Source organism: Lepus europaeus, chromosome 14, assembly GCF_033115175.1.
Source record: "Lepus europaeus isolate LE1 chromosome 14, mLepTim1.pri, whole genome shotgun sequence".
NCBI classification, from domain to species: domain Eukaryota; kingdom Metazoa; phylum Chordata; class Mammalia; order Lagomorpha; family Leporidae; genus Lepus; species Lepus europaeus.
The window spans coordinates 607,831-630,175 of NC_084840.1; the positions used below are offsets into that span (position 1 = coordinate 607,831).

Below are 22,345 nucleotides of genomic sequence, written 5' to 3' on the forward strand. Positions count from 1 at the left end.
GCGTGTCCCTGTGGGCTGGCCAGACTCGGAGCTGTCAGGGGCCACTAGGGGAGATGGGTCTATGACAGAGTAGAGAGAGAGGCTGAAGACAGGAGCCGGGGGCAGGACGGCAGGTGTCAGGGTGTAGACAGGGCTGGGCAGGACGGCAGGTGACAGAGTATAGAGAGAGCAAGACAGGACAGCAGGCGTCAGTGTAGACAGAGCTGGGGGCAGGACGGCAGGCGTCAGTGTAGACAGGGCCAGGGGCAGGACGGCAGGCGTCAGTGTAGACAGGGCTGGGGCAGGATGGCAGGTGTCAGAGTGTAGACAGAGCTGGGGGTGGGACAGCAGGCGTCAGTGTAGACAGGGCCAGGGGCAGGACGGCAGGCGTCAGTGTAGACAGGGCTGGGGCAGGACGGCAGGTGACAGAGTGTAGACAGAGCTGGGGGCGGGACAGCAGGGGTCAGTGTAGACAGGACTGGGGCGGGACAGCAGGTGACAGAGTGTAGACAGGGCCGGGGGCGGGACGGCAGGCGTCAGTGCAGACAGGGCTGGGCAGGACGGCCTGTGTCAGAGTGTAGACAGAGCTAGAAAGGACGACAGGCATCAGTGTAGACAGAGCTGGGGGCAGGACGGCAGGCATCAGTGTAGACAGGGTCGGGGGCAGGACAGCAGGCGTCAGTGTAGACAGGGCTGGGCAGCACGGCCGGTGTCAGAGTGTAGACAGAGCTAGACAGGACAGCAGGTGTCAGTGTAGACAGGGCTGGGGCAGGATGGCAGGCATCAGTGTAGACAGGGCTAGACAGGACAGCAGGGGTCAGAGTGTAGACAGGGCCGGGGGCAGGACGGCAGGCGTCAGTGTAGACAGGGCTAGACAGGACAGCAGGGGTCAGAGTGTAGACAGGGCTAGACAGGACAGCAGGCGTCAGTGTAGACAGAGCTGGGGGCAGGACAGCAGGGATCAGAGTGTAGACAGGGCTGGGGCAGGACGGCAGGCGTCAGTGTAGACAGGGCTGGGGGCAGGACGGCAGGCGTCAGTGTAGACAGGGCTGGGGGCAGGACGGCAGGCGTCAGTGTAGACAGGGCTGGGGGCAGGACAGCAGGCATCAGAGTGTAGACAGGGCTGGGACAGGACGGCAGGCGTCAGTGTAGACAGGGCTAGACAGGACGGCAGGCGTCAGTGTAGACAGAGCTGGGGTAAAGACAGCAGGGGTCAGAGTGTAGACAGAGTTGGGGCGGGACAGCAGGCATCAGTGTAGACAGGGCTGGGGTGGGACGGCAGGCGTCAGTGTAGACAGAGCTGGGGGCGGAACGGCAGGCGTCAGTGTAGACAGGGCCGGGGGCAGGACGGCAGGGGTCAGAGTGTAGACAGAGCTGGGGGCGGGATGGCAGGCGTCAGTGTAGACAGGGCTGGGGCAGGACAGCAGGCGTCAGTGTAGAAAGAGCTGGGGGCGGGACGGCAGGCGTCAGTGTAGACAGGGCTAGACAGGACGGCAGGCGTCAGTGTAGACAGAGCTGGGGGCAAGACAGCAGGGGTCAGAGTGTAGACAGAGCTGGGGCGGGACAGCAGGCGTCAGTGTAGACAGGGCTGGGGTGGGACGGCAGGCGTCAGTGTAGACAGAGCTGGGGGCGGAACGGCAGGCGTCAGTGTAGACAGGGCCGGGGGCAGGACAGCAGGCGTCAGTGTAGACAGGGCTGGGCAGGACAGCTGGTGTCAGTGTAGACAGGGCTGGGGCAGGACGGCAGGGGTCTGATTGTAGACAGGGCTAGACAGGACAGCAGGCATCAGAGTGTAGACAGGGCTGGGGCAGGACGGCAGGCATCAGTGTAGACAGGGCCGGGGGCAGGACGGCAGGGGTCAGAGTGTAGACAGAGCTGGGGGCGGGATGGCAGGCGTCAGTGTAGACAGGGCTGGGGCAGGACAGCAGGCGTCAGTGTAGAAAGAGCTGGGGGCGGGACGGCAGGCGTCAGTGTAGACAGGGCTGGGGTGGGACGGCAGGTGTCAGTGTAGACAGGGCTGGGGTGGGATGGCAGGCGTCAGTGTAGACAGAGCTGGGGGCGGGACGGCAGGCGTCAGTGTAGACAGGGCCGGGGCGGAACGGCAGGCGTCAGTGTAGACAGGGCCGGGGACAGGACGGCAGGCGTCAGTGTAGACAGGACTGGGGGCAGGACGGCTGGTGTCAGAGTGTAGACAGGACTGGGGGCAGGACGGCTGGTGTCAGAGTGTAGACAGGGCTGGGGCAAGACGGCAGGGTCAGAGTGTAGACAGAGCTAGACAGGACAGCAGGCGTCAGAGTGTAGACAGGGCTGGGGCAAGACGGCAGGGGTCAGAGTGTAGACAGAGCTAGACAGGACAGCAGGCGTCAGAGTGTAGACAGGGCTGGGGCAAGACGGCAGGGGTCAGAGTGTAGACAGAGCTGGGGCGGGACAGCAGGCATCAGAGTGTAGACAGGGCTGGGACAGGACGGCAGGGGTCAGAGTGTAGACAGGGCTAGACAGGACAGCAGGCGTCAGAGTGTAGACAGGGCTGGGGCAGGACAGCAGGCATCAGTGTAGACAGGGCCGGGGGCAGGACGGCAGGGGTCAGAGTGTAGACAGAGCTGGGGGCGGGACGGCAGGCGTCAGTGTAGACAGGGCTGGGGTGGGACGGCAGGCGTCAGTGTAGACAGAGCTGGGGGCGGGATAGCAGGCGTCAGTGTAGACAGGGCTGGGGCAGGACAGCAGGCGTCAGTGTAGACAGAGCTGGGGGCAGGACGGCAGGCGTCAGTGTAGACAGAGCTGGGGGCAGGACGGCAGGCGTCAGTGTAGACAGAGCTGGGGGCGGGACGGCAGGGGTCAGAGTGTAGACAGAGCTGGGGGCGGGATGGCAGGCGTCAGTGTAGACAGGGCCGGGGGCAAGACAGCAGGGGTCAGAGTGTAGACAGAGCTGGGGGCGGGACGGCAGGCGTCAGTGTAGACAGGGCTGGGGTGGGATGGCAGGCGTCAGTGTAGACAGAGCTGGGGGCAGGACGGCAGGCGTCAGTGTAGACAGGGCCGGGGCGGAACGGCAGGCGTCAGTGTAGACAGGGCCGGGGACAGGACGGCAGGCATCAGTGTAGACAGGGCTGGGCAGGACGGCTGGTGTCAGAGTGTAGACAGGACTGGGGGCAGGACGGCTGGTGTCAGAGTGTAGACAGGGCTGGGGCAAGACGGCAGGGGTCAAAGTGTAGACAGAGCTAGACAGGACAGCAGGCGTCAGAGTGTAGACAGGGCTGGGGCAAGACGGCAGGGGTCAGAGTGTAGACAGAGCTAGACAGGACAGCAGGCGTCAGAGTGTAGACAGGGCTGGGGCAGGACGGCAGGGGTCAGAGTGTAGACAGGGCTAGACAGGACAGCAGGCGTCAGAGTGTAGACAGGGCTGGGGCAAGACGGCAGGGGTCAGAGTGTAGACAGAGCTAGACAGGACAGCAGGCGTCAGAGTGTAGACAGGGCTGGGGCAGGACGGCAGGGGTCAGAGTGTAGACAGGGCTGGGGCAGGATGGCAGGCGTCAGTGTAGACAGGGCTGGGGCAGGACGGCAGGGGTCAGAGTGTAGACAGAGCTGGACAGGACAGCAGGCGTCAGTGTAGACAGGGCTGGGGCAGGACGGCAGGCATCAGTGTAGACAGGGCTGGGGCAGGACAGCAGGCGTCAGTGTAGACAGGGCTGGGCAGGACAGCAGGTGACAGAGTGTAGACAGGGTCGGGGGCAGGACGGCAGGCGTCAGTGTAGACAGGGCTAGACAGGACAGCAGGCGTCAGTGTAGACAGGGCTGGGGCAGGACTGCAGGCGTCAGTGTAGACAGGGCTAGACAGGACAGCAGACATCAGGGTCTAGAGGGGACTGGGACAGGGCAGCAGGGCATGTTGGGAGGAGAGGACCTTCCATGGATCCTTCTGTCTTGGGTGCCTTGGGGGCAGAGGAAATCTACCTCCCGGGACACCAGGTGCTACAGAGGTGGACAGAGCTGTTGCAGAACCCCAAATGACCTGTCACTCACTGGGGTCTAAGAGTGGGGCCCCATTGCCCTCACAGCAGAGGCAAGGGCGTGATGCAGGAGCACAGGAGGCTTTGCATGGGGAGCTTGGGAGGGGCAGCTGCCTCCTCCACCCAGACTTGTGGCCGGGTGCCAGGCGGGGGAAAGGAAGGGATGGCTTCCGTTCTGTGTGGGCAGGGCTCGGCAGGGCCATGGGGAGTGGCCCAATTAAGGGAGAGGCTCGACTGTGGAGGCTGGGATTGGTTGAATGAGAGTGGCCCGGGCTCTTTGCTTATGGTCAGCTCTGCTCGTGTCTTCTTGGTTCCTTATGGTTTCCTTGGTGGGTCCCAGGTTTCATACCGCTGGGGGAGAGGGAACAGCCGATGGCCCTGTGGCCGGAGTCTGCTCAGCCAGCGCAGGCTAGGCCCCACGTCACCTTGTGCTCACTGACCTAGCACCTGTCTGGCTGTAGTCTGGCCTACGGCCCCTGCTTCCCTCCCTCTGGGGCACTGCACAAGGGCCGGAGAAGTTGTTCTGACATTTCTTTGCTGCGGGCCTCCCTGTCTGGCCAGGAAAGTGGCTAGGCAGGGGCCAGGAGGGTTGGGGGAGGGAGGGAGGCGGCGCTCAGCGGGGCGAATCCCACAGGATCCGGAGGGCCTGCCACTACGTGGTGAACCTGCGCTACTTTGAGATGTGCATCCTGCTGGTGATCGCGGCCAGCAGCATCGCCCTGGCGGCCGAGGACCCCGTGCTGACCAACTCGGAGCGCAACAGAGTGGGTGCCCAGCCCGGGGGCGGGTCCCGACGGGGGGAAGGGGCTTGCTGGGGGTTGAGGGTTAGGAGATCTCCTGCTCCTGTTCCTTAGGGCAGAGTGTGGTCTATTCCCAAATAAGCCGCTAGCCCCACGGTATGGCACCTGCTGCCGCCGTGAGGGCCACATGTGGGAGCTGACACGCGGTCACAGGTGGTGTGTGCGTCAGATGGGAAGGAGTGGGGGGGCATTCCAGTCCATGGCCAGAGTCGGGGGGCGAGGTGTGAGGTGCTCCAGACCCGGGTTCCAGGGGCTGCCAGGTCCTGAGGCTCCTGCAGACTTGGGGGTCAGGGCGGGTGGGCAGACGGCAGCCTCAGAGCCCTCCCACATGTGTCCACAGGTCCTGCGTTATTTCGACTACGTGTTCACTGGCGTGTTCACCTTTGAGATGGTCATCAAGGTGAGAGGTGCCGCTCGTGACCCTGGGCGCGGCTCGGGGGTGCCCCCTTGCTGCCACCTGCCAACCCTGCAGTGCCTGCCACAGACCAGGGATGCACGGGACTGGGGCCTGCGCTCCCCTCTGCCCGCCCTGGCACTCATGCCTCCATCTTGCCCAGCCTCACCCGTCAGGGACGTTGTCCTGCGCATTGAGGTGGGGTTCTGTGACGGCTGTGAGAGGAGGCCCCCGGCCCCAGGCAGGAAGGGTGTGGGGCAGGTGTCGCCCACATCCCTGGGGTCACCGTCCACACCTTCTCCTGCAGATGATAGACCAGGGCTTGATCCTGCAGGACGGGTCCTACTTCCGAGACCTGTGGAACATCCTGGACTTCGTGGTGGTGGTCGGTGCACTGGTGGCCTTCGCGCTGGCGTAAGTGGCTGCTTCCTGCTGGGCTGCCTTTCTCCCGGCCTCCTGGAGACTCCGCTGACTCGAGCCCTCCTCGGGGACCGGCCTGAGAATCGGGGTACTCGGTGGTGCCCAAAGAGCTGCTCGGGAGCTTTGCTTCTCAGTACCCTCTGCTCCCTGGAGCCCGTGTGCCCTGAGGTGCAGGCAGGGCGGGGAGGGGGAGGGGAGGCTGAGGCTCCATCCTGGGAGAGGAAGGAGTGGGACCAGCTCAGTGAGGGGGGCCCGGGCGTGTCCAACGAGCACCCAGCTTCCTGCGTTTCTCAGGTCTGTCGAGAGGATAGGGAGGGTAGAGTGGAGTCGGGAACCCTGGAAGCCCGGGCTGTGCCAGGGACTGTCAGGACAGTGCTGTGCTAACGAGCCTGGGCCGCCAGAGGGGAAGGCTCCCCCAGCCTTCAGTGACACCGCTCGGGAGGAGATGGTCTTGGGCCATCCAGGGCGCTAACCTGTGTCTGTTACTTGCGGGGGTGTGACACACGGAGCCAGCCGCAGAGGGCTCTCCCAGGCCTCTGGGCTCTGGCCGGGTGCCCCTGGGGCCCTTCCTACACTGATGCCTCCAGGACGAGTGGCAGCCTTGACTCCGTGTAGACCATGTCCTAGCCAGAGCGACTATGCCGGGACCCCGCATGTCCGTGAGCACAGGCAGAGCCTTGTCCCTGCGCAAGGCTGGCCACGCTCTCCCCGAAAGCGAGCTGGGGGCTGCGGAGCGGCAGCTGCTGGGGGAAGGAAGAGGGGACCCTGCAGGCCTGCACAGACCGCCTGCCCCAGACCCCTGTGGCAGAACAGAGTGAGGAAGTGTACATCTCCGTGACCTGGGCTGTCTGCTGCCCATACCATGAGGGGCCCTCTGCGGACGAGCCTGGCGGGTGACGGTGGGGCAGCTGTCTCCTTGCACCTGTTTGTCAACCCCATTAGGGTCATGCACTCACCTTTGACCCTCCCAGAAAGGGAACCCACATGAACTGGCCCGAGGAGTTACATGGAATCGAAAACTCGTCTGATGGTCCCTGCAAGACAGAAACAGCCCGGGCTCTGCCAAGGCAGCCAGCTCCCCCTCCATCCCTGGGGCCCCTCCTCTTAGAGATCAGGGTCCCCCTTGGGATTTTACAGTCCGGCCCCTCCTCCTCTCGTCCATTCCTGTGCATACGTTGTTCACCGTGTTTTCTGGTTTTGATCTCAGTGAAGAATTAAAGATGAAGAGAGACAGGCAGACAGAAAGAACCCCCCCAACCACCACCATGTTTAGGGAGAACAGAGCTCCCTGGGGCTCAGGGGTGGGGTGACCCAGCCCATCTACTGTCCTGCATCTCCCATTGTGTCCTGAAGTCTCCATGCGGGAGCAAAGTATATGTTGGTGCATAATGTGTGCACACGGCTGAACACAGGTGTGGGCTGCTCGGTCTAAGGTGCGTCTGTCTGGATGCCTGGAGCCAGGAGGGTGTGTCTGGGTGGGCGTGGGGTGGGAGGTGAGTTGTAGGGGGCCTCCGTGTGCTGCCCTCAGGCAGAGCGGGGCCCAGCCGCCGCCGGTTACCGTCTGTCTTGTTCTCTCTTTGCTCCTTGACACTGGCAATGGTGGCTCTGGAGCAGCCCGGAGCCGGAGCCTCTGCTGTTCCTCAGGCCAGGTACAGTGTGCGGCCCTGAAGCCCGTGTTCTGGGGTCCACGCTCAGGTGATGGATCGAGCCCTGAGATCCATCCCCTTCTGTCGGTAACACCACCTCTGGAACTCTCCATTTCTCAGAAATGCAGTGGTACTTGCTCACTCTCCATCGCCTGTTGTTCTCACCCCTCCCCGGCTCGCCATACCTGCGCCCTATCGCCCCGAGAGGCCCCTGCCCTCCCTTCCTCTGGCCTTGGCGCGTTGCCGAGGCCCAGGGCCTGCTCCTCTTGCTCACGGCCATGCTTCCTAACTGCTCTCTCCCTCCCCCACCAAGGGCTCCTGTGTCTCATTGGCAGGGTTTGTCGCCGCCGCTGCCTGCAAAGTGGAGACGTGGCCCAGGGCGGATCGTGGCAGCGCCCTCGGGGCAGTGTCCCCTGACAGGGTCACAGGCCAGCAGTCAGCCAGATGTGTCTGTGACTGGTCAGCGCCTTTCCCTGTGGTCACCACTTCCACCTGCCACTCTTCTCAGAAATGGAACCCCGCCCTTCTGAGGCCGCTACAGGGCGTAGCTCATTAGCTTGGGCCACTGATGGTGCTCGCTGCTGGGGGCCGGGGGGGACCTGGCGCTGTTGGCACCACTGCCAGCGCTGAACTCCCTAGCCACTGCTCCAACCGAGGAGGGAACGGCCCAGCTGAATTGTCCGCGGAGCCTGCTGCTCAGAGGCCTGCACTGCTTCATGTGTGTTTTCTGTGGCATACGTGTGTGTGTGTGTGTGTGGCAGCTGGGGAGAAGCCTCGTCCCCCACAGCTGGGCACGCTGAGTGCAGGGCTGCTTTATAATGTAAACCTGGCAGGTTCTGAAGGAGGGGGCGGGAGATGTTCAAGTGTGGGTCTTGCGGGCAGGGGACGGCCACAGCAAGGGCGCCTGCCAGCCCGCCTTAACATTAGAATGCATTTATGAGCACGCACATGTCTCCCCACTCAAGCCTGGGTCCCTGCAGGAGGCAGGCAGGAGACTGAGCGTTGCCAGCTGCAAATGCAGGGGGCGTGCCTGTGCTCTCCCAGCGAAGTTCCTGGCAGAGCCTGGTGCACACTGCCTGTGAGACCCCCGTCTTTGCCCTGAGAGGGGCCTGTTCCCGGGGGTGGCCGTCACCGCGAGGACCAGACCCGGCCTTTCTGCTTTCTCACCCCTGCCTCGCTCCGCCTGCTGAGGGGGAGCAGAGATGGCTGCGGCCTTGGCGTCTCTGGTTTCTGCGTGCCAGGCACATCTCCACTCTTGGCGAAGCCCAGACTCGGCTGCTTTTGAGATCGTGTGTCCCCAGTGCCGTGTGCTCATAGCCGTGCAGACCCCACGTGGGGAGAGCAGCATCTCAGGGGAGACGCGGGGGAGGACCTGAGCATGTGTGTGCCAGTGTGTGTGTCCCCGTACATATATGTGCACACAGGTGTGCATGTCCATGCTGTGTGCACGAGTTCCGTGGGAGCATGCGTGTACACAAGTGTGCACTGATGGTGTGTGCGTGCGTGTGCCTGTGCTGAGGTGCACGTACGCGCAGATGTGTGTGTGCGCCTGAGCAAGTGCACTTCCCTGCACGCCTGTGTGCCTTGTGCAGGATCTGTCTCCATGTGGACGTGTTCTTTGCAGTGTGCGTGCAGGCGCCTTGTGCACAGGTCGCACACACGTGCACGTTCAGGAGTGCCTGTGTGTGCAGGTGTGTGCGTGTCTGCACTCCACCCAGGACACGTCCTTCTCCCTGCTCTGTCATCCCGGTGTTTAGCTCAGCTCAGTCGTCCGGCGGCCTCTCCTGGTTTGGGGTCCACACAGTGAGCTCCCAGCTGCAGGTGCTCGTCAGCACACGCGGCTTGGCGGACAAGCGGCCCACAGTTCTGCCTCTGCCTCCCCTGCAGAGCAGTCAGTCCTGCAGGTTCCCAGGGCTGGTGCCAGGCTGCCCTGCGTCCCTGTGGCCGCAGGGCCTGAGGTGAGGCCAGGACACCCAGCCGGGCTCACGGCCACACTGGGTCTCTCATCACCCAGCCCTTGGGCAGAAAGGAGGCGTGAGGCTGTCTGCCGCTGTGGCCGGAGTTCCCATGGTCACTTCCACGCACTCTTCATCCACACGTGTCCCTCTCCTGACACTGGACACCGTGCCCTGTCGCCACGACAGTGAGGCCCACTGGATGTGTCCGGAGCCTGTTCTGTATCCATCCCAGAATTGCAAGCCCAAGCAGCTTGGGGCCCCCAGGGGACCATGAGCTTCCCCTGTGGCCTGGCTCTGCTGGGGAATCTGTCTCTGAGGTGAGAGTGCACGTGAGAGGCAAGGGTGGTATCAGACTCACACACGAGTGCCTGCTCACACCCCGCAGGGCCTGCTCACACCCTGCAGGGCCTGCTCACACCCACAGGGCCTGCTCACACCCCACAGGGTCTGCTCACACCCCGCAGGGCCTGCTCACATCCACAGAGCCTGCTCACACCCACAGGGCCTGCTCACACCACACACCCCCCAGGGCCTGTTTACACCCACAGGGTCTGCTCACACCCCACAGGGCCTGCTCACACCCCGCAGAGCCTGCTCACACCCCGCAGGGTCTGCTCACACCCACAGGGCCTGCTCACATCCACAGAGCCTGCTCACACCCACAGGGCCTGCTCACACCCCACAGGGTCTGCTCACACCCCACAGGGCCTGCTCACACCATACACCCCCAGGGCCTGTTCACACCCACAGGGTCTGCTCACACCCCCCAGGGCCTATTCACATCCCACAGAGCCTGCTCACACACACAGGGCCTGTTCATACCCCACAGGGCCTGCTCACACCCCACAGAGCCTGCTCACACCCCACAGGGCCTGTTCACACCCCACAGAGCCTGCTCACACCCACAGGGCCTGCTTACACCCCACAGGGTCTGCTCACACCCCACACTGCCTGCTCACACCCCGCAGAGCCTGTTCACACCCCACAGAGCCTGCTCACACCCACAGGGCCTGCTCACACCCCACAGGGTCTGCTCACACCCCACAGGGCCTGCTCACACCCCACAGAGCCTGCTCACACCCCACAGGGCACAGAAGCAGCCCAGGGCCCAGAGCCTGCTCACACCCACAGGGCCTGCTCACACCCCACAGGGCCTGGTCATACCTCACACCCCACACCACCTACTCACACCCCACAGGGCCTGCTCACACCCACAGGGCCTGCTCACACCCCACAGGGCCTGGTCATACCTCACACCCCACACCACCTACTCACACCCCACAGGGCCTGCTCACATCACACAGGGCCTGCTCACACCACACAGGGCACAGAAGCAGCCCAGAGCCTGCTCACACCCCACACCCCATACCCCACAGGGCCTGCTCACACCCCACAGAGCCTGCTCACACCCCACAGGGTACAGAAGCAGCCCAGGGCCCAGAGCCTGCTCACACCCACAGGGCCTGCTCACACCCCACAGGGCCTGGTCATACCTCACACCTCACACCACCTACTCACACCCCACAGGGCCTGCTCACACCCACAGGGCCTGCTCACACCCCACAGGGCCTGGTCATACCTCACACCCCACACCACCTACTCACACCCCACAGGGCCTGCTCACACCCACAGGGCCTGCTCACACCCCACAGGGCCTGGTCATACCTCACACCCCACACCACCTACTCACACCCCACAGGGCCTGCTCACACCCACAGGGCCTGCTCACACCCCACAGGGCACAGAAGCAGCCCAGGGCCCTGAACCTGGCTGTCTCTCCCCATTGATCACCTGCCTCTAAGCAGTGCCTCCGCCCTGGAGCTGTGCCCTCAATCGACGCCCTGGTTCTACAGAGTTGGAGGGTGTCTCCCAGGGGAGCCGTGACTGCAGGTGCATCTTGTAGGGTGGTGAGTGGGCACCCAGTGCTCAGTCTGGGGTCAACCACTCCCTGTGGGCGTAGGATGCTACTAATAGGGGACAGAAAGCCACTGTGAGCAGGAAGATGCTGTCCCTGGAGTCACACTGAGGGCTCCTGAATGCAGCTTTGTGCCCAGAGTGCCCGTGGCCGTATCTGCCCTCAGGGCCTCACCGTGGGGTTGGGGTGGGAGAAGGGGGCCGGGGTGGAAGGCACACAGAGGCTGTGCGGCCTGCGTCCTGCATGCATTGTTTGCGATGAGCATGGTGGAATGTGGCGTCTGCTGTGTGACAAGCCTCTGTGGGTGTGCACGTAGGGCGCAAGTGCCCAGGGCTTTGTCTTCATCACAGCGTAGACTTGGGAGAGGCCTGGTTGTCACAGGGGGCCCAGCCTGGCTGAAGAACCAAACACAAGGAAGGCAGGGTGCACAACTCCCACGGCGTAGGCAAAAGCACCTGTCTGGGGAGGGGGAGCCCACACAGCTGGCAGTGACTTAGGGCAGGGTCTTCCTGATGGGCTCGGGGAGTCTCAGCCCAGATGCTGCAATCTGTCAGCTCTCTGCTTGGCCCCCAGCCACAGGGACACAGCCCAGCTTTACAGATCTGTCCAGCTGGGGGAGCCAGCACTGAGGCCTCCTTGGAAAGAGCAGCAGTGAGTGGTCTGTGGTGACCACAGGAAGGGTGAACCGGGCCACTGCGGGCTACACTGAGGCCTGAAGCTGCTCGGAGACAGGCTTTGCTGTGTCGCACCACTCAGTGCCTGGCCGGAAGCTCCTGCAGTCGGAGCAGAGCTGCACTCGGGCCTGAGCGTGGGCAGCTTTCCAGGCCCAGGTGCAAGGAGGACAGGGTTGTGTAGCCACCATAGCCACGTGGAACCCGTGTCCTGGCCACGGAGCGCAGGATGATGGCAGAGTAACAGTGGGTGCAGGGCTCCTGTATGAGCCTGGAAGTGCTGAAGTGTGGCCCAGGGAGCAAATAAGCCCAGTGGCAGCAGCCAGGCAGTGCCAGGTCAGTGCCAACTTGCGCTTCCTCGTGCCAGCGGGTGAGGCTGGCGTGGGTTGCAGACCCTAGAGAGACAGGCATTGCCTCCACGTTTCCCGGGTCTTTGGGATAGTTAACGAGAGTCCACACCCATCCTTTGCTCGCCTCTCAGCAGCCCTGTGGGGCCCTTTAGAGCTGCACTGCCTGAGCCTGGCGAAGCTGGTTCTTGAGCAGCCGAGGGGCTTCCCGCCGCACAAGCTCCCTTCTCCCTGCGGTGCTGTGGCTGGTCCCGGGCTGTGGATGCTTGCACAGAGTGTGGCTGGGAGAAGCGTCTTCTCAGCCTGCAGATCCTCTCGCGAGACCTGTGGGTGGGCGGAGAAGGCCCCCTGAGTGGCCAGCCTCCATCTTTGTCCAGCTTTCTCTGTCTCCCACAAGCAGACCCGCGTGGTAAGGGGGGCGGGGCTGTGGCTTCAACGTCTCGGCTCGGAAGCTGCTGGCTTCCTTTGTGCCTGGGTTTGGTGACAGACCTGGGTCTGCTGTAGCTCAGCTGACGTTACGCCCTGAAACTGCTCCCTCCCCACAAGCAGCTGTGCTTTCACCTTGTGAGAACTTAGGAAGGCAGACGGTCGCGTCTGCTACAGCACCCAGCGCTACGGCGTGTGACACGGCAGTCACTTCCCCTGGAAAACGGAAGTGCAGACGCCCGATCATTGAGCAGGCCCCCCTCCCCTGCAGGCCTGGGCTTCCCCTGGATCCCTGGTCACCCTGGGCCTGTGAGAAGTGCAGAGGCCATGGCACTTATCAGACGCAGGAGTGAACTTGAGCTTCTGTCCTTTGGGAAGCAGCTCCTGGAGATGGAGGCCAAGCTGCAAATTCTCGTCCTCTCCTGGGAAGACGCCATGGAGACGTGGCACTGGTTTTGTTGGGAGCAGCCAGGAACCTGTCAATAAGTAGGGAAATTAATTTGGTAAAACATTTGGCCCCACTGAGTCACAAGTACATAAATAAAGGGTTAAGACAAAGCTGGAGAAAATGTCACTGACTGGCTAGGCAGCGCAAGAACAACCTGATGGCACACGAGTAGCGAAGTATAAATGATGACACTTACGTGATTTACAAAAACCACGCGAATTATTTCCAGAACAGTGTGCTTCAGGGTGCATAATGAGCTCAACTTGCCTGCCTCTTGATGGCTTTGGGACACGCGTGTCTGGCCCAGGCGAATCGCTCAGCGTCTGCCTGGCCGTGGCCCCTCACCCGTCTTTTCCCCCGTCCAGGGCAGTTTTACAGTCGGGTGGTCCTGTGCTGGAAGCTGGAGGACCCAGGCTTTTCCTGCACTGACTCGAGTCCCGGTTTCAGTGGCTCTGCTGCTGTGAGACCCACTTTACAGAAGGCTTGGGGCACTTGGCCTTGGCCCGTGTGGAGTCGGCCAGAGTGTGCTATCCGGAAGCCCCGATTTCCAGAACGTGGTGCACGTGCTGTGACATGTCACTGGGATTCAGGGAGGAAATTAATTTAGAGAATAAATTCTGTCCTTTATCCGGGTGTGTGGGAGAAGTGATACTGTGCTCCCCTGCATGAGATGCGCGAGTCTGACCCCTGGGGGCCTGTTCAGGCCCCGGGGATGAGGCCTGGGCCAAGTGGAGGCAGAGCCTGCAGTGTGGGCTCCCAGCCCGCCACCTTCCTTACCCCCACCTTAGGGTATGGAGATTGTCCAGTGTGCTGGCAAGGGGTCAGCCTCTCCCTGGACCACTCCATCTTCCCATGGCAACTTGCGTGTGGTCGCAAGTTTGTCGTGTGCTTGGTCACTTGAGGCTGTCTTCCCTCCTGGGCCAGGTGCGTTCCAGGAGGTTGGTGGCCTTGTTTGTAGTCTAGTGGCTAGCACAGGGCCTGGTGTGGACGCATGTTAATGTGCACATGTAGCGTGTGTGGCTAACCCACCCCAGGCTCAGTCTTGTGAGTGGAAAGATGTTGTCATAGCTGTGGACAGTGGGAGGTTGTCACAGTAAGGGTGTAAGCTCACCCACGATGGTGCTCAGGGCTGGGCTTCCCCACACTCGGTGGACGCCGGCACCTTGTCCAGCACCAGAATTCAGCGAGCCGGTGCTGCTGGTGCCGAGACTCAGAGGTGAAGGGCAAGGGCTGCGAGCGCCGTGGACGCCGCGGGTGCTGGGCACCTGTCCGTGAGCCAGGATGGGGGAAGGGCGTGTGCTCTGGAGTGTGTCTGTCTCGAGGATAGCTCACCGGCCTCCTGCCTGTGGCAGAGCCCACAGAGGGAAGCCCCCCACTTTGGAGCTGGTGAGCGAGAGTTCAGAGTGGCCCCGGCGGTGGGGCTGCACATCCCTGTGGATGGATTCCTGGGTGAGCGAGGCTGTGACCGAAGCGTCTCCCCTGGAGAAGGGTGTCTGGCCATGAGCAGGTGCCCCTCCCCCGGCCGGGCTGCTTACACACTCACGGGAACAGAGGGTCTGCGTGAGGCCTGCGCTAGCACACGCGGCTCAAACAGCGCGGGGCCTGCGGGCTGTGGAGCTCAGGGCCGTGGCGACCAGCAGCCGGCCCTGCTTCCATACGGCGCCAAGGCCACGGGGGGGCCCTGGAGCCGTGCCTCAGCAGCCCTGGCCTGTGACCGTCCCCTTTCTCCATGAGTGTTCTGACCGCTTTCCTCTCTGCCCACCCCCTTTCTCCTCTGACTGCCTCGGACCGGATTCTCCGTAGGAATGCTTTGGGGTAAATATGTTTGGTTTTCTTTGAAGTAAAAGAGACTGGGTTGGGTTGGAGGGGGGGAGAAGGTGTGCTGAGATCAGGGTGCTGGGTGTGTGTGAGTGGCGTCTTCCCCGATACCCACAGTTGCCAGGCCTTCTTGGGAAAGGGTCATTGCCAGGGCCGGATTTGGGCTGCGCTTGCTTAGTGCCCCAGGAGCTGTGTAGGAGGAGGAGCCTGTTACAGCATGGCCGTCTGCTAAGACCGCGGGGCCGTAGGTGTGCCTACGGGGCACACACAAACTAGACCTGCATGTGGTGCCTCCTGGGCCGTGGCCGGAGGCAGGCACGGGAGCGTCCCTTGGATGCGGTCATGTCTCTGCCCCTCTCTTCCGTAGAAAGACAGTCGGGGGTGGGGGTGGCAGGAGGGCAGGGCAGAAGCAGGAGGCTGCCGCCTGAGCGCCACAGCCCGCCCCGCCTGGGTCACGAGGTGGGGAGCCCGGCTGGGGCCTCCCTTGCTGCTCAGCCCCTTTGGCCACCTGTGTTTTACAAAGTGAAATTACTTACATCGAATGCAGAGATCTCAGGGGACGAGCAGGGAGGAAAGGGAAATGCAAGCTGATTATCCATTTCATTCCTAGAAATGAAGGAGACGCTGTTCCCTGTCAGGGCAGTTTCTGAGGGGCTGGCAGGGCCGAAAGGTGGCCGGGGGGCCCAGCGGCTTCCTGTGGCCGTGCAGGTGCAGGCGTATGAAGGGGCCACATCCGCAGGACACTGGGATGCGAGCCCTGGTCTGGGCCAGGAACCTGCAGGATAGCTCTGGCATGGGCAGCCCAGGGAAGGGGGTTCGTGCTCCTCTGGCCTCCCCCATGCCCTCCCCACCTTCCCTCCCCCACTCCTCTCCTCCCTGCCTTCCCGCGGCCCCCTTCCCTCGCCCCCTGCACGCCTGAGCTATGCAGAGAGGCAAACATGGAGTGACTTGTTCTCAGTGTTCCTGTTCCAGGTAGCAGGGTCATTTGGAAAGTTCTGGAAAAGCTCTTGGGAGGCAGAGTGGAGGTGATGGTCCCGTGGGTGGGGGTGGGACTCCCCTTCAGTTTGCCCATGTGTGGTGAGCAGCACCGTACTGGCTGTGAGGGTAGGGAGTCTGAGCGTGTGCAGGTATGCCTGGGCATTGCCCGTGTGTGGTGAGCAGCGCCGCACTGGCTGTGCAGGTGCGCCTGGGCATTGCCCGTGTGTGGTGAGCAGTGCCGCACTGGCTGTGAGGGCAGGGAGTCTGAGCGTGTGCAGGTGCGCATGGGCATTGCCCGTGTGTGGTGAGCAGTGCCGCACTGGCTGTGCAGGTGCGCCTGGGCATTGCCCGTGTGTGCTCCGCGCTGTGTGCTGTGTGCATGTACACTCTGGCCCCACCGGGCCAGGACAGTCCCGGGAGCACAGCTCCTTGTCCCCTCTGTGCCGCTGCAGGACCAACAAGGGACGCGACATCAAGACCATCAAGTCGCTGCGTGTGCTGCGTGTGCTGCGGCCCCTGAAGACCATCAAGCGCCTGCCCAAGCTGAAGGTAGTGCCCGGGCCTGCCCGCTGTGCTCTCGGCTGCGGCCGCCTGGCCCCTCCGCCGCCTCTGGACGGCGTCTCCCCGTTACCCCCGGGGAGCTGAGGCTGCCTTCCCCTGTGGGAGCCCAGGGCCGTTCCTAGTCCCCAAGGAAAACGGCCAGTGTCCCAGGAATGGGCGGGGGCCTTGCTTCCTTGGTGCAGACACCAGTGCACACTGAAGCCACGGGGCTTTGGGCTGTGCCCAGCAGGTGGCCCAGAGCTCACGGCTGCCCGTGGGGCCAGGGGGGCCCTGGGCTGGTTTCGCCCCTGGTAATTCTAGACCCAGAAAGCCTCTTCTGTCGATGCGCGGACAGGTTAGTGATTGCCCAGGGATGCGTGGTCTGCTTCCCAAGAGGTAGAGCAGAGGGGGAAGGGCACTCAGCAGGGCATGCCTGCCTGGCCCAGGTCCCTCCCGCTCCAGAACCCGGGTGTCAGTGGAGGTGAAGGCCCCGGGGAGCAGAGCGCCTCCTCCCAGGTCCCTATGAGTGGGGGCCCAGGACCCCTCCTACGCCTGCCGCCTGGGCCGCGCTGCCGGCAGGTGTGCCTCACACAGGAATGCTTCCCAGGATGCAGGTGGAGTCTGGAGCTGTGAGCGTCTCCCGGGCCACCTGCATCGGGGCCTGCCTGGCTGCTTCCTCAAACGCCCCACAGCCCCACCAGGTTCTCTGCCTGGGACAGCCCCCCTGGCCCACCCCGGGGCTGTCAGTGTGGCCTGTGTCGTGAGGAGAGGAGCCCACAGGTGGCACCCTCAGCCTTGGGACTTGGGTGCAAAACGACCCTGGTGCATTCCTGTTGGACTCTAGTTCCCCTGGAGGCTGGGACCCTTAACTCCTGTGTGCTGTGAACCAAGGGAGCCAGCCCTATGGGAAGACCCACTGGTCCCTGTGTCCGAGGACCAAGCTGCCAACTGGACTCCCGGCTGCCCAGGTCCAGTTCCCTGCGGGGCTTTTGACCTCTGACACTGCCTGGCCCCAAAGTGCTGCGTACAGGAGGCAAAACAAACAAGCTGGGTGACAGCAGAGTCCCCTCTGAGAGCCCTGCCCTGACTGAGGTGTGGCTTCCTCAGAACCCAGGCCCCAGGGGTGGTGGCCTGGCCACCTCCTCCTCCTGGCTCCACTTCCCCCCTCAGGCACCCCCAGAGGCACCTGCTCCTCCTGGCAGTGGGCCAGTGCCTGTGGACAGTCCTTTCTCTCCCCTGGGCAACATGTGGCTGGGCTGCCCAGTCTCCTGACCTGATAGCCACAGCACAGGCCCCAGACCCAAGCATAGACACCAGAGAGACCATGAGCTGCCGGAAGCCGCCCCAGCCTCGGTTAACGCCACCAGGTCGTGAGCCGTCCCTTCCTGTCCAGTGTGGTTACCCGAGGCCGGGGCTGCCTGAGCCGACGCTCCTGTTCCTGGCAGTGCAGAGCTGAGAGCAGCACCGCTTCACCCAGCATCGTTAAGAGCCCAGCTGCACACAGACTGCACCACTGCGGGCTGTGAGTGCAGGGAGCTGAACCTAAAACCTAGAGGTCACCTCAAGGGCTGGAAATGTGCCCGATTCCCGTGTAGCTCCATGCAGCTCAGGGCCTGGATCGGAGGTAGGAGCCCGGGTTCTGAGAGCGCAGGTTCCTGTGTCCGGGGCAGCACTGCACCCCCACCCTGTGGACCTCCATGCTAAGCACAGCTTGACCTGCAGGGATGGAGTGTGGGCAGGTGCAGAGCAAACGTAGGACAATAAACCCTTCAAACAGAGACGGGTGCATTGGAAAATGCCACGGAGCAAGCTTGGCATCAGGTCAGAGAACGTGGCACAGGCACAGGCTCACTGTCGCCAGCTCCCAGCGGGGGTGCACGTGCCATGTCCCACAGGGGCCCTCTCCTTGATGTCACCTGGTCGTCACTGCCTGGGCTTGCCACATCCGGAGCACACGTCCTCCTCGGGGCCACAGCCCTGCAGTCGTGGACAGCATGGAGCTCGGTGCTCACCCCTGGTGCCACCTCTCAGTAGGGTTGGGTTGGGTGGGCAGCTCCGCTTCAGTGTAGAGGCCTCAGGGGCTCAACCACGTGGCCTGCCACCGTGTGCTGGCCCTCAGACTCAGGCTGTATGCCGTGTACCGCCCCTGTCTGGAGGCCCTGGGGGGCTCACTCCCATGTACCGCTCCTGTCCAGGGACCCTCAGACTCGGGCTGTATGCCGTGTACCGCCCCTGTCTGGAGGCCCTCGGGGGCTCATACCTGTGTACCGCCCCTGTCCGGAGGCCCTCGGGGGCTCATTCCTGTGCACCACCCCCGTCCGGAGGCCCTGGGGGACTCATTCCTGTGCACTGCCCCCGTCCAGAGGCCCTGGGGGGCTCACTCCTGTGTACCACCCCCGTCCGGAGGCCCTGGGGGGCTCATTCCTGTGCACCGCCCCCGTCCGGAGGCCCTGGGGGGCTCATTCCCGTGTACCGCCCCCGTCCGGAGGCCCTGGGGGGCTCATTCCTGTGCACCGCCCCCGTCCGGAGGCCCTGGGGGGCTCATTCCCGTGTACCGCCCCCGTCCGGAGTCCCTGGGGGGCTCACTCCTGTGTACCACCCCCGTCCAGAGGCCCTTGGGGGCTCATTCCCGTGCACCGCCCCCGTCCGGAGGCCCTGGGGGGCTCACTCCTGTGTACCACCCCTGTCCAGAGGCCCTCGGGGGCTCACTCCTGTGCACCGCCCCCGTCCGGAGGCCCTGGGGGGCTCATTCCTGTGCACCGCCCCCGTCCAGAGGCCCTGGGGGGCTCACTCCTGTGTACCTCCACTGTCCAGAGTCCCTCGGGGGCTCATTCCTGTGCACTGCCCCTGTCCGGAGGCCCTCGGGGGCTCATACCTGTGCACCGCCCCGTCCGGAGGCCCTCGGGGGCTCATTCCTGTGTACCACCCCTGTCCAGAGGCCCTCGGGGGCTCACTCCTGTGTACCGCCCCCGTCCGGAGGCCCTGGGGGGCTCATTCCTGTGCACTGCCCCCGTCCAGAGGCCCTGGGGGGCTCACTCCTGTGTACCTCCACTGTCCAGAGTCCCTCGGGGGCTCATACCTGTGCACCGCCCCCGTCCGGAGGCCCTGGGGGGCTCATTCCCGTGCACCGCCCCCGTCCAGAGGCCCTGGGGGGCTCATTCCCGTGCACCGCCCCCGTCCGGAGGCCCTGGGGGGCTCATTCCCGTGCACCGCCCCCGTCCGGAGGCCCTGGGGGGCTCATTCCCGTGCACCGCCCCCGTCCGGAGGCCCTGGGGGGCTCATTCCCGTGCACCGCCCCCGTCCGGAGGCCCTGGGGGGCTCACACCCGTGCACCGCCCCCGTCCGGAGGCCCTGGGGGGCTCACTCCCGTGCACCGCCCCCGTCCGGAGGCCCTGGGGGGCTCACTCCCGTGCACCGCCCCCGTCCGGAGGCCCTGGGGGGCTCACTCCCGTGCACCGCCCCCGTCCGGAGGCCCTTGGGGGCTCACTCCCGTGTACCGCCCCCGTCCGGAGGCCCTCGGGGGCTCATGCCCTGTGCCTTACCCCTCTGCAGGCCGTCTTCGACTGCGTGGTGACCTCCTTGAAGAACGTCTTCAACATCCTCATCGTGTACAAGCTCTTCATGTTCATCTTTGCCGTCATCGCCGTCCAGCTGTTCAAGGGAAAGTTCTTCTACTGCACGGACAGCTCCAAGGACACGGAGAAGGAATGCATGTAAGTGCGCCCCACGCAGTACGCTTCCTGCCCAGCCTCCCGTGCGGCTCCTCCGGCTGCCTGGGCCTGCTGGCCTCCCTCCCCCCTTGCTTGTCCCCTGCCTCTCAGCAGAGGGACAAGACGGGAAGTCGGCAGCTCCTTGGAGCCCGTCGCTACGGCACCCGGGGCCCAGTGTCCCCGTTCCTCCACCTTGGTCTTGCCACCTGTTGACGTGGGTTTAGCCAGCACAGCGTAGCTCTGGACGCTGACAGCACCAGGTGACACGGCAACGAGGGAGGCATCAGTTTGAATCCAGTCCTGTTTATGCCACGCCGATGCCTGCCTCCTGGGGATTTGTGGGGTCGCTGAAGGGCGTGGACCCCCTGCCTGGGCACCAGGTGCAGTGACGCCTTGACACACTGGTGTCACGGAGGGCGCTCTCTGGAGGCCATCTCACTGATGCCGTCGGCAGCTGTGGAGCTCCCTGGTGTCGTGTTTCTGCGTGGTTTCAGAGGCAACTATGTGGATCATGAGAAAAACAAGATGGAAGTGAAGGGCCGTGAATGGAAGCGCCACGAGTTCCACTACGACAACATCATCTGGGCTCTGCTGACCCTCTTCACCGTGTCCACGGGGGAAGGCTGGCCTCAGTGAGTGCTGGGGCAGGTGCAGGCTTGTCTGTGGGCAGGGGCCCCTCAAAGCTGCCCTGAGATGGGCAAGGCTGACCCCCAGGTACCATACCAGGGCATGAGCGACCGAGAGGGATGAGATAGACGTCCTCCCGGTAGAAATGGGCGAGGGCTGACAAGGCGGCTAACTGTGTGTCAGCCAGCTCTGGCGGGCTTGAGTGGAGCCATCTGACTCCCAGAGACAAAGTGGGTTTCCAACAGTTCTCCACCCCCAGGAGGGCCCAGGGACCTCAGGGGTTGTGCGGGCTCCAGGTAGCTGAGGGTGGAGATGAGCTGTGGAACTGAGCCCCCTCCCGCGCCCCCACACCTCCCACATCAGCTTCTGAGGCTGGGTCTCGGGAGCCCCGGCAGGGACTGCACGCCTGGTGGGCAGCAGGCTCCCTAGAGGAACTCCAGGACTCTGGGCACAGCCTAGCATTACCCTTAGAAGTGTGGAGGCGTTGGGTGCCTGCCGGAGCAAGGGGCGTGGATCGTGTGCCAGCGGCACGCCGCCCGGCTGGTGGCGGACCTGGCGAGGCAGCAGAGGCTGCAGAGTCCAGGAGATCCCACAAAGAGCCATCCCCGGGGCGCGTTCGCTGAGCAGCGCTCTGGCCCGCAGGGTTCTGCAGCACTCCGTGGACGTGACCGAGGAGGACCGAGGCCCGAGCCGCAGCAACCGCATGGAGATGTCCATCTTCTACGTGGTGTACTTCGTGGTCTTCCCCTTCTTCTTCGTCAACATCTTCGTGGCCCTCATCATCATCACCTTCCAAGAGCAGGGGGACAAGATGATGGAGGAGTGCAGCCTGGAGAAGAACGAGGTGCTGGCGGGGCAGAGGCCCGGGGAGGGCGAGGCGGGGGCGGGGAGCAGAGGTCTGGGGAGGGCCAGCTGGGGAGGCGGGAGGAGCCACGTTGGATGGAACTGTGGGCAGAAGGCGGGCAAGCCTGGTGCTCGCTCGGGCACAGCAGAAACGTGCCCCGAGCACTTCCCGGCTGGAGCCTGATGTGAGCACTGAGGGTGGGAAGCGGCTGCGGTGCCGTGCGTGCCTGGTGAGAGGGAGACGTGCCAGCCGGTGAGGTGGCGATGGAGCTGCCATGGCGTGTGCTGGAATGGCAAGCAGTGGGCCTTACGGCTGCTTCTCTGGCGACAAGCGTGGTTCTGGCCCTGGGTAGGGTCTCGGGGGTAGGCACTGCGCTGGGAGAAGTGTAACGGTGCACGGCCGGTGATCTGACTTCGGCTGGGGGCCAGGAAAGGCGTCCACTCTGAGTGTCTCAGCCATTGCTGCCTCGAGGGACTTCGTCAGTGGCGTTCAGTGCCCCCCAGGGGCAGCTCCTATGGCTCTGTGGAGATGGCCCCGGTGGCCACTTCAACTTCTGCCTGGCCATCCCCGCCCTTTGGCACACACCAGCCCCTCCCAGCCACTCGGAAAGCGTGCTGTGGACTAACCCCGTGGCTCTCTTGCAGAGAGCATGCATCGACTTTGCCATCAGTGCCAAGCCCCTCACCCGCTACATGCCGCAGAACCGGCACACATTTCAGTACCGCGTGTGGCACTTCGTGGTGTCCCCGTCCTTTGAGTACACCATCATGGCCATGATCGCCTTGAACACTGTCGTGCTGATGATGAAGGTGAGGGCGCA

General features: G+C 63.8%; 1 protein-coding gene across 3 annotated transcripts in view; it reads left to right on the top strand.

Moving 5' to 3' along the window:
* Positions 1-22,345, top strand: part of CACNA1E (calcium voltage-gated channel subunit alpha1 E) — a 295,645-nt gene that overhangs the window by 244,960 nt on the left and 28,340 nt on the right. For all 3 annotated transcript variants that reach the window (XM_062211220.1, XM_062211221.1, XM_062211223.1), the window contains 9 exons: positions 4,618-4,747; positions 5,124-5,183; positions 5,485-5,591; positions 14,812-14,823; positions 16,257-16,353; positions 19,897-20,057; positions 20,549-20,686; positions 21,324-21,525; positions 22,170-22,334. In XM_062211220.1, coding sequence (XP_062067204.1) covers positions 4,618-4,747; positions 5,124-5,183; positions 5,485-5,591; positions 14,812-14,823; positions 16,257-16,353; positions 19,897-20,057; positions 20,549-20,686; positions 21,324-21,525; positions 22,170-22,334 — 1,072 coding nt within the window. The remainder of the gene's footprint in view (positions 1-4,617; positions 4,748-5,123; positions 5,184-5,484; positions 5,592-14,811; positions 14,824-16,256; positions 16,354-19,896; positions 20,058-20,548; positions 20,687-21,323; positions 21,526-22,169; positions 22,335-22,345) is intronic.